General features: G+C 42.9%; 1 protein-coding gene across 3 annotated transcripts in view; it reads right to left on the bottom strand.

Moving 5' to 3' along the window:
• fam189a1 (family with sequence similarity 189 member A1) overlaps nt 1-16,906 on the bottom strand; it is a 92,159-nt gene that overhangs the window by 37,812 nt on the left and 37,441 nt on the right. For all 3 annotated transcript variants that reach the window (XM_023332648.1, XM_023332649.1, XM_023332650.1), the window contains one exon: nt 15,314-15,370. In XM_023332648.1, the coding sequence (XP_023188416.1) occupies nt 15,314-15,370 (57 nt within the window). The remainder of the gene's footprint in view (nt 1-15,313; nt 15,371-16,906) is intronic.

Here is a 16,906-nt window from a genome sequence, read left to right as displayed (position 1 = left end):
ACAAATTACCACAAACTTCTGACTTTTATTATTATATCTTTGTTTTATATTAATTGTACAATTAAAAATTAAGCGCATGGGTAAGATATAAATTAGACTAATTATATTGTAAAAAGGTTTTAAAAAAATGAAATAGAATCACTTTATCAGTCCCTGTTTGCAGCAGAAGCAGAAGCTGCCAACAGGCCAATTTTACTCCTAATGAGAGGATTAATTTGTCCGTTAAGGTCTTTGTGGAAATACAGAGTTATTGGAGGGCAAAACTGGGCGGAAACACTCACCGTCTCCCAATTGTAATCATTAAATTAACTAGATAATTAGAACTGAACTCAGAAATTTCTAAGCTTTGATATTTCATGCAGCTGTGCTTGTTACACTTTTATCCACTGGTGGAATCAGAGTCAGCAAGTCACATCCATCTCTCTGCCTCCCTCTTTCCTCTGCTACTGGCAGTAATATTTATGGACTGTCTGCAGGGTCACACGGTCTCACAGAGAGCACCCATAAAACCTATCGCCAGTGTCCTGCTGGCCCTTCAGTAGTTATGTGATTGTAATGGAAAGTCTACGGTTTTTATGTGGATGTTGGGTTAGAGATTTGTGCACGTTGTTGGCGTATTTGTAGACGTGGTTTGGTTTGTATTCCAGTTTAAAAGAGGCACCTCAGATTGGAGGTTGTGTGTTTTACAAGCAGCCAACAAATATTCCCCAGCAGATTTTGGCAACGGGAAGATTAGAAATGTTCACGCAGCTGGGACACAACATTGTGGAACAAAAGCCAAACATTTCTACAACACCAAGGAGTTTCAACTACAGTTAAATTTGGTTAGTAGATGTGGCCTTTAATAAGGAAATCTGTCTCAAATTGGGCTTTAAGACTATAAAGCCCAATTTTTTAACAAAACGGCACTATGTGCCTGGAAAATATCCAGTGTTGTGCCTTTAGGCCCTGAAGTCATATTTCATGAAATATAAAAAGGCATCATAATAAATGTATGATGCTAAATGTCTTTAGCAATATTTACCACAGTCAGATCTAATGTTATAGGCATTTTAGCTTTCTAGAAAATTGCTCTATGAATTGAAAGGCTCCCTTGTTCCCTTAATTAAAAAAATATAAAAGACATTGTTAAAATATTCCCCCATGGCATAGCACAAGATTTTGATGGAGCATCTTCATTCTTAGTTTTTACCAGTTCATCTCTTGTGAACACATGACCGACCCATGTATTTATATCATATAAGCCTAACTGGACATTGTACAAAACTATTTTGTTATGCTTTTATCAGCATTTCACACCATACATAACACATAACATTAATACTATCTACAATATTTTTAAAGCATAACATATTACATATGTACGTTTCTTTGCTAGCTTTCAAAGTGATTTGCATTAAGGCCAAAAACAACAACCCACAAAACATATGTGATAGATTATCCAAGCATTTTTCTCCCTATGGCACAGAAAGAAATGAGACAAACTGTATCTGTGAAGCTAAGTGGTTTAATGACAACTTGCACATACGAGCTGTTACTAACAGCGAACACATCATTAGTGCTATTTGCTTTGTGAATGACATGTTCAGGAGGAGCACACAATGCTAATGTAAGGTTGTTTTTCAACATGAGTCCATTATAAAGAATTTTATTTGCATTCTAGGATACACAACACATATTCACATGCATCTTTTAGATGAACAGAAACAACCAGGTGTTATTTTAAGATGTCTCATTGTTCTATTAAAATCCTCTGTATCCATGTGTCTAGGTTGACTTGAAGACTCAAGCTGGTACCTGACAAACACTCAATCAAAGGTGATGTGAAATATTTGACAAAGATCACTGCATGATGTCCCATAAAGACTTTGTCTTCCCAGCAACAATAGCATACTGGACGTCCTCCTTGACTGCAGCCGACAGACTGACAGGGTAACCAGCATGATCACTGTCATGTTATAAACAAGTATATTCACAAAAGAACTGTTAAATGGCACAGGGAACGTGGGCACAGGACAAGGTGGCAGGTTCTAATCTTGAAAGATCAAATGTGAGTGACTGTTTTTAGTCTTTAGTCTGAACAGACCTTTTCTGAACAGGCATCACAACGAAGGTAATATTCATCACCTGAACCCAGAAACATGCTCCATTTCCTGCCTGTCAATCCAAAGGTTAATAGAAACATCAGAGAGTCACATCACATCGCCACCAAGGTAACCATCTGGGTGGAAAGGAAAGGTTTCTGTTGTAGCCACAGCAGCACTTTTTTCTTTTTTTACTTTAAGAGGTGGAAGTCAAAGATTTTCTTTACAGTCACTAAAGAATCCTTGGAGAGTCAACGGTGTTACAAGAGCAGAAAAATATGCTTAACCTCGAGAACTCTTGGGAATGAACAACAGCAGCTCATTTCTACTAAAAAAACAAAAAAAACAAGACCAGCACTGTAAAAATATTTTTGCCTACATGATTTATCAATCTCAGACGAAACAATGCACTGTAGGTGAAATATTGAGGTTAATCTCTGTAGCAATGCAGATTGCAGTACTATGTGGAAACAGGTCACTTAATAGATCTTTATTGGCAAGGGGATTTATCTAATTTGGGATCTGTAAAAACACATATGTATCATATTTTAAACTCCACGGAGTACATTAAAAACAGCAATACCGTTTTGAATACACATTTTACTTCGACTGTATCATAACAGGGCATGTCCTTTTTTCTTGTGTGCTCTCCTTTTTTTTTACTAGTGAAACAATGATTGAAGTCCACAGGTGCTTGTCAAAGAAGAGCAAACATCAGCATGCTCAGATGTTCTCTGACAAGGCATAAGAGGAAAATCCATCAAAGTCAGAAGAATCCGTCCTCTGTGAATCACCGACGTCTGGGTCAGATTTCATGCTGCACCAAATTTTGCTGAGATATCTCAGTCGGGACCAAACTGATGGACTGGAATGCTAGTGAAAAAAAATATATACTGAAGTTGCACTATTTTTAACAGCAGCAAGACAGCAGAAGCCAAAACAACAGCAGATGTATTTGTTTATTCATTCCTTTGTGCTTTTTGGAAGAAAAATGGTTTGAATAGAACAAGAAATATTGTCCTTTTTAGAAGGAACTTTTAGTGCAGAAACAGTTCATAAAACAGGAAAGCACTCAGAGCTTACGTACTCCTCCTCTAGTATCCAGCCAACCTCAACCTGCATGGAAACACAGAGTAGAGGCACATGCTGTTACCTCCCGACACCTCAAAAGCGTAGTGACCGTTTCACCTCTCCACTTCTGTTCCTCTCCATTATTTAAATCCCTCTCTGTTATACTACAGCCCACTGACGACACTACGGTGCACATAATAGCTTGTTTTTATGAATGAACCAAACCACCTTTAAGTAAACCATGTAAATATAGCTTACACTGGAATCATTGTTTTGGGTTTGTTGTAATAGTTCAGAAAAAAAAGCTTTCTAGTTTGCTGAGAAAATGGAGTACTACAAAATGTAAATGTTTGATAGAAAGGACAACATCAGGAACCTGGATAAACCACATTTTTACTTAGAAGCATTAAAGAATGCTTCTAATTTTTTATTAATTATGAAAGAAGTGAGATAAAGAACTTATAATATGATAATTAAACATATTTTCAGTACTGCTATAAAGTAGGACAGGACTAAATAAAAATAAAAGTTTTAACAGCTGATATCAAATCTCCACTGGGTTTTTCCAACTGATTTGAGAGGCCATGTTAGAACTGCAGCACAGCTAGGTGCTTCAGGAAGTTAGAAAAGTAAACATTTAAAACTTGCCGATTGCAGGTAGTTTAAAAGTACTAATAGAAACATATTACTTTAACATTATGACCAGTTGTAACCTTAATAATAGTTTCATATGTCAACCTGTGATTAATTTGGGAATATGCATATTTAATAATACTTCTAACAATGCTCTTGCTTCCTTCAACAATCCACAAACATCCATATTGGCATTATTGTTCTCTCTAATTTGTCCATTGGTGTAAGTGAGTTTGCCTCCATGGTTGTGTGTCTATGTGAATCTTTTACTCTTTTATTCTACAAAGATCAAGCGAGTATACAAAAAAGAACAATGGATGAAATTCATTCCACCTTTTATTTCTCTTCAAATGAACTACTGCAAGTGATGTCACCAAGTGAGTCGATTCATTTGCATCTTCTCTACTTCCAACGCTCACTAAAGAAAATGCTGTTGGCAGCCTCACACATCTGAGAACACCAGGATTTGCAAAGGAACATGTTCCCAGTTAATTGCTGTTTTCTTCTAGTTCCAGTCTGAATCTGCAAACGACAGAAACAAGCTCCTCCTATTTAACACAGACATTTGCAGCTTGGTACCAGCATAAAAGATGGCCATGAACTCGATTCTTTCTCATAATTCATATTGTTCCATAGATTTGTGTCCCTTTTAACAAATTAGATCCCAAAAGACCAAATTAGGACTTGTGTATTGACTCCAAAATTCATTTAAGCTTAGTGAAATGGCTGCAGGCAGATGTGAAAGCTGTATTGATCATACTTAACCCTCAGCTATAAACAAGCATTCAGAAACACAACATGTTGTGCAGCGCTTATTCCTGACAAGAAGATAATATATATTAAAGCACAAGGTAAGTCAATATTTCTGCTCAATGTAGTTGCACCAAAATATGGAAATAACTTTACATTAAACATAAAAAGAGGTATATAAGGAATGTATTGCCTGTATTAGTGGAGAGTTTCAAAACATGAATTTCACGTGGCACAACCATCACACAGTTATTTCCCAGCAGGAATAAATAAGAACCAAACCGTCCTCTGATGCACATAATCCATCACTGTCAGAAAAAGGCAAAAGAGTGCGGGGTGTTTTTTTCCGTCTGACCATCTGAGTGATATGTTGAAACTCCTCCTTGACAATCATGGCACACACACTAATGAGTCCTTTAGACAACTGTTTTCTCTTTCAACTAAGCGTAATAACATCTCCATAAATCCTACGTTTGGCCTGCCAAAATTATTATTTCAAGTAAACATAAAGAGCTGAAAGTGGAGAAAGATTAAATTAATAACTGTTTAGTTTAATACTACTAATAATAATCCCATCTGTCTCTTCAGCTTGGGTTAGCTCAGCTCAGTCTGAGTCTCGGGGGATGGATTCAGACACGGCTTTATTCTCGTGATCACATTTTAGTTGCCAGGTAACTACTGATGAATCCAGAAAGACATGGCATGAGCCAAGAAACAGTGCAGCTTCTAATTCTCACATGTGCTTCAACACTTTTTCAGGTTTTAACACATTTTTATGTTTACTTTAAAAATTAAGTACACATTGCAGTCTCTGTTAGCAAGATGTTTGTGTTTCCCCAATAAAAACAATAAAACAGCAATAACTTGAATGCCGAACCAAGCAACCTTGAGTCCATAAAGGAAGTTTCTTTCATATTCTTAGATGTAGTAAGTACATTTTCTTATCCAAATGAGATCAAAGTGTAATTTGAGATGATATTTTATTCATTCAAATAAGGAAATGAAGCAAACAAGTAAACAACATAATCGTATTAATGAATCTGTGTGACTCTAAATCCCAGACAGGAGGAATAAAAAGCCTCGAGGGAAGACCCTGACTCAGACAAATGTATTTGCGGTACTCACTATCCTGGATAAATCTCTTTTTTTCCCAGCACACACTGTAGTAAATTGCTAAACTCTTATTTATGTCACTCCTCCTCACCTTTGCTTGTTAACTGATTAAACAGAGACAACTCAGCTCCATATCAGTGTGCAATGAAGTATCATGCACATGATATAAGATTAAAAGAGCGATGACAAAGCTGTGTCACAGTCCTCTTGAGAAAAGGACACAAACATTGGACTAAACAAGGTCCTTCGAGGGCTGGAAATTAAAGTCATAAAACTTTTAAACAAACAATAAACACATTACGCAATTGTCATTAGGAAGTTAAGTTCAGATGTGTGTAAAAAGGGGAAAACAAACAAAAGAAAGACGATTGATAAACTTCACTTAACCAAACAACTATTGTGGTTGATCACATTTTAGTTGCCAGGTAACTACTGATGAAGTTAGTTACCTGGTCAACTAACTTCACAAGATTCGATCATTCACACACAACCAGAACCATCTATTTACACACAGTATCAAAACACATATTCTTCGCATTAAACCATACATTTTCCTGTTTCAGGTCAGTTAGGATTGCTCAAATTATTTGTGTTTGCTCAACACCAGAAAAATGTCCTCCCTGGTAAATGTATTTGGGAAAACCTAGATGATGACGTCTTGGATTTGTAAGGTTTGGTTAAGATAATTTGAGTGAAATGGAGGCACATATACAGCTAAAAACCCTCCTTGATGAAGACTACGGGAACCTGACCAGGTTACAATAGTTCTGTAAGGCGACATTTCTGCAAACTACTGCATGAGTAAATGGGGAAGAACACCCAACACTTTTGTGTCCAAACATTCAGGTTAAAAATAGATTTATATATAAACCAAAGAAAATGCACAAAACCATCTGACTTTGAAAGGTAAAGCAAAATCCCCAAAACGTCCGGGCCCTTAGGTCATAAAGTAAAATATAAGTTACAGAAAAATGAAAATGATATTAGTAATCCTAACAAACACAAAACAGGACTAGTTTTCTGTGATGTGATGTCAGTCAGACTGGGAGAAATAAAGGTAGTCTCTTATTCAATGCATGTAAATAACTTCTTTGTTTAACTGTCTCGTCCTAGACACCTCAAAATATCCTTGTTGGACATCTTAGTTTAGCTGAAATTATATTTTATTCCACATGTACGCTGTTCTAAAGTTTTGAAACGCATTAATGTTTTTATGACCCTCAGTTAAGGGATGTTGATTAATAACCACTATAATGAAAGTTTTTCTAACAGCGAATCATGTGCTGTGAGTATTTACTTGGCTGTGAAACAATGAAACCATTGTAGACGTATGCAAAAAATATATATATAATTATGCTTTTTAACCTTTAATTACTACACGCATGCAATCAAAAGATCATTGTCTCATAATAAATGGCTTTAAATGTATATTGTTGTTATTACATGATTATTGTCTGGACCATTTATGAGAGCCCCAGCTTGCAGAAGTCAGCTTAGAAAAACAAATGTTTAACACACGTGCTTAAGCAGTCTGGAGGAACACTAGTTTAAGCAAATCACGATGCAGAGCATGGCCACCCACAGTTGGCAGGTGGGTTGGTGCAATGCTGCCAGCTTTTAAAATTGTCCAGCCGGTGTATTAGTCACCTGCCAGTCATCACTGGGTCCAGGCCAGAAGCTTGCCTGTCAGGACTGAACATGAGGCTTCTGGGTAACAGTCATGAACACACGAAGGAATATCAAGACCCCTTTAAAAGCAGCAATTAAGCCTGAGATGATTTTTACGATGACAAAGGGAAGATTTCCTAACATTTTTAATAGTGTGAACAGTGTTTGTACACGCTTTAATGGTGGGACACTGCTTTTGATCTCTAGGAGCTGAAATGATTTTGATGCCTTCATTTGGTTTGAGGTTGCAGGAAGGCAGTGTGAGCTGGGGGAAGGGAATAAACACACCCCCACACACACCCACGCGCCCCCCCCCCCCACACACACACACAAACACATACAGGAAGAAAAAGGATGCAGGAAAAGCAGCAGGGATGCAAGGTGATAAAACTTAAGGGAGTAAGACAAGCTGTTTCCTGCATGGTGGGGGAGGGGTGTAAGGTTATGTGTGTTACACTGGAGGAATAAAATTAGATTATTTGTGGTACTAAAGGGGCATGAAACAGGATTGGATTAGGGTTTGTAGAGTGTGGGCTACTCAAGTCATGATCTCAGCTTAAAAAAAAAGAAGCAGAATAAACCTCAATCAAAGCTAAATCTTTTTTTGAGCAAAAAAAGAATGATTTATGATACAGTATACTACATGTGAATGTAAAACAGGTCTGGATGGGTCATTAATTATGCATTTGTTTTCAAGAGCCTTTTACGTAGTGCTAAACAAATGTCCCTGTTATCAGACGTGTTATCTTAACGATTTTCTTTTTTACAAAATTTCCAACCTTTTTCATTTCTGTGTTCCAGTCTTTGTTGTATTTCTTCCCAAAGCTTGTTTGTGGTGAAATACTTTTTATACATGTTGTTAAGATCAATATAAGCACTTTTTCTACACCATAAAGACATCAAGATGTGAAAAGTATTGTAACGATTCTGTGTTTTAGTTCTGCTGGGGTTATTTGTATTTGTTATAAGTTGCATTGTGATCCTTTCTGTTAGAGAGTTATGGGCTTCCCCTGTCTGACTCTGCTGGCTCCCACTCACATGTGATAGGCCTGTCATGTGGGCGGGGGATCGGTGGAGCGGGAGTACCGGAACCGGATGTGGGAGAGAGTTCAGAGGGGAGTTAGCAATGAAGCTAATGGTTGATGGTGCCCGTTTGTTAGAGGCGTGAGCTGCAGCCTCAGAAATAGCAGCTTGTACCTATCTCTAATAAACCCTGTCTGGCGGGACTACATCTCCGGTGTTGACGTCATTACATTGGTGTCAGAAGTAAACCATTACGAGCGGAGCTGAGTGGGTCTTGTTAGCTCGTTTTCTCCGCCGGCTGCATTAGCGTCATGGACGGCGCGTTTCCCCACCTGAGAGTTAAGTCGGAAAGAGAGGAGGACAGTGAGGCGTGGGGTGCGGAGCTTAATAAAATGGCTCGGGCAAAGGCTTCCCTGCGTGGCTCCGCAGCGAGAATGGCTGCCGAAGCAGGCCTGGGTGCCGGTGCGAAGTTGCGCCCGTCGACGCCATTGTCCCAGGAAGCGCCGAACGATCTTGTCAACAAGTGTGGTGGCGGGCAGGACTATTGCAATGATGGTGGCGTCCATAGCATCGCTGTTTAGTTGAAGACGCCCAAGTACTCCGGTAGGTCAAGCTGGGAGGCGTTCCATGCACAGTTTGAGCTACTGGCACAGGCTGGACGTTGGACAGTGGAGCATAAAGCCCTGCAGCTAGCTCTCTGCCTACAAGATGATGCATTGGACTGCTTATTGCTGCTTGGTTCAGAGGACAGAAAAGACTATGATGCCTTAGTCGGAGCTCTTAAGAGGCGGTTTGGACAATGTGTACAGCCCCACATCTTTAAAAATAAACTCAGTGGCAGGAGCAGGTTGCCGGGTGAGCCCTTGCGTGTTTTAGCTAATGACATTGAGAGCCTCACACGCAGGGCGTATGCACACATGCAGTCAGGTGTACAGAACAAATTGGCGAAAGATCAGTTCATCAGAGCTCTGTCACCTCCGGAGCTGCGTGTGCAGGTCCAGCTGATGCACCCCCTAACCCTGCAGGATGCTTTGGATTTAGCTGTGGAGAGGGAGCGCTTGGTTGGAGTAGCAGCTGGAGAGGACCAGAGAGGACAACCACCAGCATGCAGATCTGCGGAGGGAGCAGAGTGGAACCTGGAGAAGCCTGCTTGGGCCTCAGAGTTGGCGGAAATGGTTCGAGCGGTGTCGCTGCAGTCGACGAGGGACTCCTCCGCAGCCCCTGTCCTTTGTTGGGGCTGTGGTCAACCAGGGCATCTCCTCAGACGGTGTCCTAAAGCAGTCAAGAAGCAGGGAAACGATACGGGGTCTGCATGGGGGAGGCATCGCAGACCCTTGCCGTAGCCTCCACACCTTCATTGCCAGCAGGCAGGGCCCGACAGTATCATCAGGGGGTCCTGGCCCAGACTCCCCCAGACATGCACTCAAGCCAAAGCCAACTGACCATGGTTGCAGTGGTTGGCCGCACCTGTGTTGGGGATTTTTGTTATGTCCCAGTCACAGTGGAAGGAATTCCCTGCACGGCCCTGATTGACACTGGTTCCACAGTAACGCTAGTGAGGCCTGATGTGGTGCCAGACTGGACTCGGATTCAGCCCACTACAGTGCAGCTACGCACAGTCACAGGGGACATGGCACCTATGAAGGGGAGGGGGACAATGACTGTTAATGTAGGTGGCCGATCTATCATCCACCCCGTGTGGGTAGCAGAGGTGCAGGACATGTGCATATTAGGATTGGACTTTTTAAGGGCTGCGGGGTGCCAGTTGGATTTGGGAGGGGGGACATGGAGCTTTAAAGAAGGTCCCCTCATCCCGCTGATGCCCGCAGTTCCTGACCCAGTTCTGCTGGGGCCCGTGGTCTGTCACACAGAACCTCAGATTGCAGCTGTTGAGCACATCTCACCTCAGATCAACCAGATTGCTGCCGCAACAGTCCCCACACCTACATACCCTATACCCCCAGTTTGGATGCCTCATGAGACAGAGGATGCATCGGTGACCATGATGCGGAGGATCTGGGCAGAGAACTGTAGGGGTTTGGACACCCAGCAGCAAGAACAACTGTGGCAGCTGCTCGTGGACTTTAAGGACAGTTTTGGTCTGAGTGAAGACCAGGTGGGGCGGACTCGGTTGGTGGAGCATGACATTCTGACAGGAGATGCACCCCCGATAAAATGTCGGCCACGCCGGCTCCCCCTGGCCCGGCAGGAAGCATGTGACAAGGCAGTGTTGGACATGTTGCAGGCTGGCATTATTGAGCCTTCGGACAGTCCCTGGGCGGCTGCTGTTGTCATGGTGCCCAAAAAGAATGGAGAGTGGCGCCTGTGTGCTGATTACAGGCCGCTGAATGGGGTGACAGAAAAAGATTCATATCCACTACCTAGGGTCGATGAGTCACTGGACCTAGTGTCAGGCTCCAACTGGTTCTCGTCTCTGGATCTTCGCAGCGGTTATTACCAGGTCCCCCTATCAACGAGTGCCAGACCAAAGACTGCTTTTTGCACGGGACGGGGACTTTGGCAGTTTAAAGTGCTCTCATTTGGGCTGTGCAATGCCCCTGCCACCTTTTCCAGACTGATGGACCGGGAGCTGGCTGACATCCGTCGCCAAGAGTGCCTGGTGTATCTGGATGACATACTGGTCCATGGCACCTCTTTTGCAACGGCCCTGGGTTCACTCCGTCGGGTGCTGGAGAGAATTAGAGCAGCAGGGCTGAGGCTCCACCCAGATAAATGTCATTTCATGCAACAAGAAGTGACATTTCTGGGTCACCGGGTTGGAAGGGAGGGAATCAGCACGATGGAGGACAAAGTAAAGATGGTGGCAGAGTGGCCAATCCCCTCAACCCAGAGAGATCTTAAAAGTTTCTTGGGCCTGGCTTCTTATTACAGGAGGTTTGTGCGGGGGTTTGCAAGTATAGCGGCTCCCCTGTTCCAACTCCTCCAGAAGAACCGAGACTACGTGTGGACCGAACAGTGCCAGGGAGCATTTGACTGTCTGCGGCAAAGTCTGACTGAGGCCCCAGTGCTCGCTCCTGCTGACCCCTCTCTCCCTTTCATTCTTGACACGGATGCAAGTAACGTGGGAGTCGGGGGTGTCCTTTCCCAGTTGGGGGAAGAAGGCGAGAGAGTGGTGGGGTATTTTAGCAGGGCCTTTAACAAAGCAGAGAGGCGCTACTGCGTGACAAGGCGGGAGCTGCTGGCGGTGGTGCTTTCTCTGCGTCATTTTAAGTACTACCTGTGTGGCCTGCCCTTCACTATAAGGACTGATCACTCTGCTCTCCAATGGCTGGTGTCTTTTAAGGAACCTGAGGGTCAGGTGGCTCGGTGGCTGGAAGAGCTGCAGTCCTACAACTTCTCAGTTGTCCATCGGGCTGGAGCTAAGCACGCTAATGCCGATGCCCTCTCCCGTCGCCCTTGTGCTGCAGGGGGATGCAGTTACTGTGACCGGAGGGAGAGGTTGGAGGAGGAACAGCTGCAACGGAGCCAGCCAGGATCATGTCGGGGTGACCCAGTAATCTGCAGGGAGCTGCAGGCGGTTGGCACAGACAGCTGGAGGCATCAACAGGAACAGGATCCTGACATCCAGCCTGTGTTACAGTGGGTGGAGAGACAACTGAAACCACCATGGGAGGAGGTGGCTGGGCTCTCGCTGGCAACTAAAGGATTGTGGTCCAAGTTTGAGGCTCTGCGTCTGGAAGACGGGGTGCTGCAGAGGGCATGGAAAGACCCTGCCACGGGTGAGGAGCGGTGGCAAATTGTAGTCCCCAAAGGCCTGAAAGACGTAGTCCTGCAGGCCATGCATGGAGCATCTGGGTCCGGACATTTTGGCGTCACAAAAACACTCCGCCGCCTCCGGCAGGGGTTTTATTGGGGCCGGTGCAGGAGGGACGTGGAGGACTTCTGCCGCCGCTGTGACCCCTGCACAGCACGGAAGGGGCCGACAGGTCAGTCGCATGCCCTCCTGCAACAGTTTGTTGTAGGGGCCCCTATGGAAAGAGTGGCGGTGGACGTTATGGGTCCACTGCCACGCTCAGACAAGGGAAACTGTTATGTTCTGTCAGCTATTGACTATTTTACAAAATGGCCAGAGGCCTACGCCATCCCTGATCAGGAGGCAGAGACAGTGGCAGATGCCTTGTTGGGGGTATTTATTAGCAGGTTTGGGGTGCCAGACATTATTCATAGTGACCAGGGCAGAAATTTTGAGTCACAGGTTTTTTCTGTCATGTGCAGCCGTCTTGGCATCCAGAAAACAAGAACAACACCACTACATCCCCAGAGCGACGGACTGGTGGAAAGACTCCACCGCACCTTGGGACAGCAGCTGGTCATTCTCACAGCGGAGCATCAGCGGGACTGGGACGAGCACCTTCCACTGGTGCTAATGGCATGCCGCTCAGCTGTACAGGACTCCACAGCGTGCACTCCATCACTCCTCATGTTGGGGAGAGAGTTGCGCACACCAGCTGAACTGTCTTTTGGACGCCCTCCGGATGCACCTGCTGTTTCAGCTGGTCCTGAGTATGCCAGAAAGCTTCAGGATAGGTTGGAGACAGCACATGCATTTGCTCGGAGACAACAGGAACAAGCAGGTGTGCGTCAAAAATGGAACTATGATGTAAGAGCTAAGGGCCGACACTTTACACCAGGAGAGTTGGTCTGGGTTTACAACCCTCGGAGAAAGAAGGGTCGTTGCCTGAAGCTGGACAGTCAGTGGGTGGGCCCCTGCAGAGTGTTGGAGCGCATGGGGGAGGTTGTTTACAGAGTGCAGATGCTCCAGAACAGGAGAAAACTAGCACTGCACAGGGACAGGTTGGCCCCCTACCAAGGCAGGGCTGCACCACAGGCCCCAGAAGGCCATCAGTCGGGGTCGCCAGTATCGCTACCAGCTTCTCCAGAAGCCATACCGCTGTTGCGGAATGATGTCCCAGCGGTGCCGTCTGAAGCGCCACAGGGAGCTCTCCCACAGCGGACGAGGAGGGCCCCAAGACGGTTTGATGACTTTGTTTGTTCCCTCGTGGGCGAGGAACTCTGTAGTGGGGGGGTAGTGTAACGATTCTGTGTTTTAGTTCTGCTGGGGTTATTTGTATTTGTTATAAGTTGCATTGTGATCCTTTCTGTTAGAGAGTTATGGGCTTCCCCTGTCTGACTCTGCTGGCTCCCACTCACATGTGATAGGCCTGTCATGTGGGCGGGGGATCGGTGGAGCGGGAGTACCGGAACCGGATGTGGGAGAGAGTTCAGAGGGGAGTTAGCAATGAAGCTAATGGTTGATGGTGCCCGTTTGTTAGAGGCGTGAGCTGCAGCCTCAGAAATAGCAGCTTGTACCTATCTCTAATAAACCCTGTCTGGCGGGACTACATCTCCGGTGTTGACGTCATTACAGTATGTTTTGTCCACAAATGAAGAAAACCTGGAACAATGTTGAGTGATGAGTCAACCAATGTTACCCCAAGCCTGTACTGATGGCAAATCCAGGTGGTCATAAAATAACCCACAAAAATATCAAAAGTACTCATTTGAATCAGTTAAGGTTGGTGGTCATGATTTAAAAATAACAAAGAGGCTTTTCTAACATTTACCTAAAAGTTTTCTCTGTCCTGAAGAAACAAAAGTGGCATTTTTACGTTATAGTTGATGTAACAAAAGTTACATTTCAGTGAAAGATCATATGAAAAGTCAAATGAGAGGCTTATTGGGTGCTGGTAAGAGGCTTTTTTGGAATTTCGAACCTCGACGACTTGATCTTGATAATGCTGGCTATTAATCGACAACATCAAAATAATCATCAGTTGCAGGAAACCTACTAATTAAAACATCTATCTGCCAAAAACGTTGCCATTTGCCAAAAACAACTTCAACTAATTTGAGGTGTTGACTCAGAGGGGTTTTAAACTGCTGCTTTTCTAACTTCCTGTAGCAGCTAGCTGTACTGCACAGCTCAACAAGTAGATATCTGGTTACAGCTGAGTTTCTTTGATTTCTGTCATCTGTAATACTGCTTCAGCAAACATAATTTTTGTTTTTCTTCATCTTTTTTGTGTAAAGTTGCTTTTTGTTGGATCTTCTAGCTGCAGCAGCCTCCACATTCTAGTTGATTTGAAGCAGATACTTTTATTGGATTTAAGTCTCTCAGTTTTATGCGTTCCACAACGGTTCTAGTGAAGACAGTTCTAAGCCGAACCCGTTACTGAATATTTTATTTTGAAGGGTCACGCCCCACTAGTAGGCGATGACAAAAATGGGAAAGGATCGTCACACAAGAAGTCAAACTTTCTGCTAATCTTTCAAAACTGTCAGTCAAAATGTTTTCCTATTCTTCTTGAAGAATTTCAAATGCTTTCTGTGCTCCAGTCCTCAAAGCTGAAGTAATTTAGAGAGCTTTTTGTTAAGCCTTTGAGCGCTGACCTTTGAGTCATGAATTGAAATTTTGTTATGAAGCATTTTACCAACCTGTCATTTTGCAATAAGCTGACAGAGATCTGTGGACGTGAAACTATGAAAACTTCTTTAAAAATTGATCGTAGGACCCAACCTTCATTTACCCCTAAATTAAAGCTCCAGTCTGTGACTATTTGAACAGCTGCTAAGTCATGAATGCAACCATCAACAAGGCCAAGAAGACACATGCAGCCACAGCACCAGATTTATTTCAGTGTCAACAACATGTCATCTGGTGTTTTCCACCAAGAAGAAAAAGTTTCATCTGTTTCAAAGCCTTTGGTAAAAACTCAGAATCAGCAATATGGACTTCCACTAGCCAAACCTCACACTTATTTCAGCATTCTGCTTCTTTTGACTTTTTCTGTCAATTCCAATCTCATCTATGCTGTGGTGTTTTGTAGGCTAAGGCCAGGAACACCACATCCCCACCATCACGCTAAGAGACTTTATTTCACTCCAATGTTGTTGGTTTGTTCGGAGCTGTGAGATTAGCAGCGGAGTGTGGGCGTTCAGAGGACACTCACCACAAGAGAGAGCGGCCTCTTCCATGACACCACTCCGATGAGTCCAGAGAGCAAAACCTGAGAGAAAACAAAACAAAACAGATGCTGTCAGTAAACGTCACTGACACGAGTGTGAAAATGCAACAAATTGTTTATCAGTTCCTCTGTCTTGGTCATTATTTCTGCAGGAGCTTGAATATTTTTGAGCCATAAGTTAACCTTGTTGGAGGACAACAACGGAAGCAAATAATTGCATTTGTTCAGTTTTCAAAAACTAATTTAAAATCATCAACTGTTTGTAGAGACCATTTGTAGGTTTGTTGAATTTGTCTTCCTGAAAACTTGTTTGTTCATCTGTTATTACTTCTGTATAGGTATTTTGTCAACAGCGATGTTTAAAAGAGGTACTGCAGGGAATGCAACGCAAATGTATAAACAATCATGATGTTGTGTTGATGCCACAACTTGTCCATTGACTCACCAATCAACGATTGACATTAAACTGTTCATTTGGTAGTCTGATAAAAGAACTTCCTGAACAAAAATTACGTGACTAGGTCAGCCAAATCTCTTAAAACAATGACACATAAAAGACAAATTCTGATGCTGATGAAAACCTGCAATCAGTGGGGATGAAACGTAACAACATGTACTTCCTTATATGAGGGCGACAAAACAAAACGGGCTTTTAGCAGGAGCGTTTTCAGTCTGCTGAAGAGGAAAAGGGTGCCAGGAGTGAGGAGAATCCTGGAGAAAAGCTACAGATAAGCAGTCTAGCTTTAATGTGTAACTCTATGACACTCTATGTACCTATATTAACAATACCGGTACATAAACTGAAAATTACAACACACCAGACCGTTTAAACAAAAATCACCTGAACTAGTGGTAATTGATTCGGGCTCTGTACAAAGTCAACATTTTCTTAAACCGAACATGTCAGACCAGTTTCACAACAAATTCTGCAGAGTTAAATCACCACTATGCCGAGTCTATTTGGTCTTTTTCAGAATTGGAATTAATTTAACTCCTACAGAGTTATTTCAACAATAGTTTCAACAAGAAATTGAGAAACACTTGAAATAGTTATAACCACTCAAACTATTGTTGAAATAACTCTGTAAGAGTTAAATCAATTGCAATTCTGAAAAGGACCAAATAGACTCGGCATAGTGTTGATTTCCCTCTGCAGAATTTGCAGTGTTGACATGTTAATTCACAAATGTACTAAATCTCTAAATTTCTGTTCATGTCTATCATATTTTTAACCAATCTTTTATGTAAAATGTATGATTTTTTCACAGGATCACTGATTATTTTTCTTTTACTTGCGATGGAATTAGCATTGCCCTGTACAATGTGCTGCTTACAAAGTTATAATGCAGAAGACGTGGTGCCTCTGAAGAATAATAAATGTAGCCTGTAGCTTCTTACGAGTGATTTACCACCCACACATCCCAGTACAGTGCCATTTCATTAGGCTGCTTCCGGTAATTGAAATGGGCAGGAAAGGCTGTTAGCACTCAACAGTTTGTTGAACCACATCTTTAAGACGTCCTGGTTTTAATTTAAATGTGTTTTTATTTACTGACAGGGGTGATGTAGTGCAAATTA

Source organism: Xiphophorus maculatus, chromosome 4 (genome assembly GCF_002775205.1).
Source record: "Xiphophorus maculatus strain JP 163 A chromosome 4, X_maculatus-5.0-male, whole genome shotgun sequence".
Taxonomy (NCBI): domain Eukaryota; kingdom Metazoa; phylum Chordata; class Actinopteri; order Cyprinodontiformes; family Poeciliidae; genus Xiphophorus; species Xiphophorus maculatus.
Note: the sequence above shows the minus strand (reverse complement) of the source record. Positions and strands in the feature narration are given on the sequence as shown.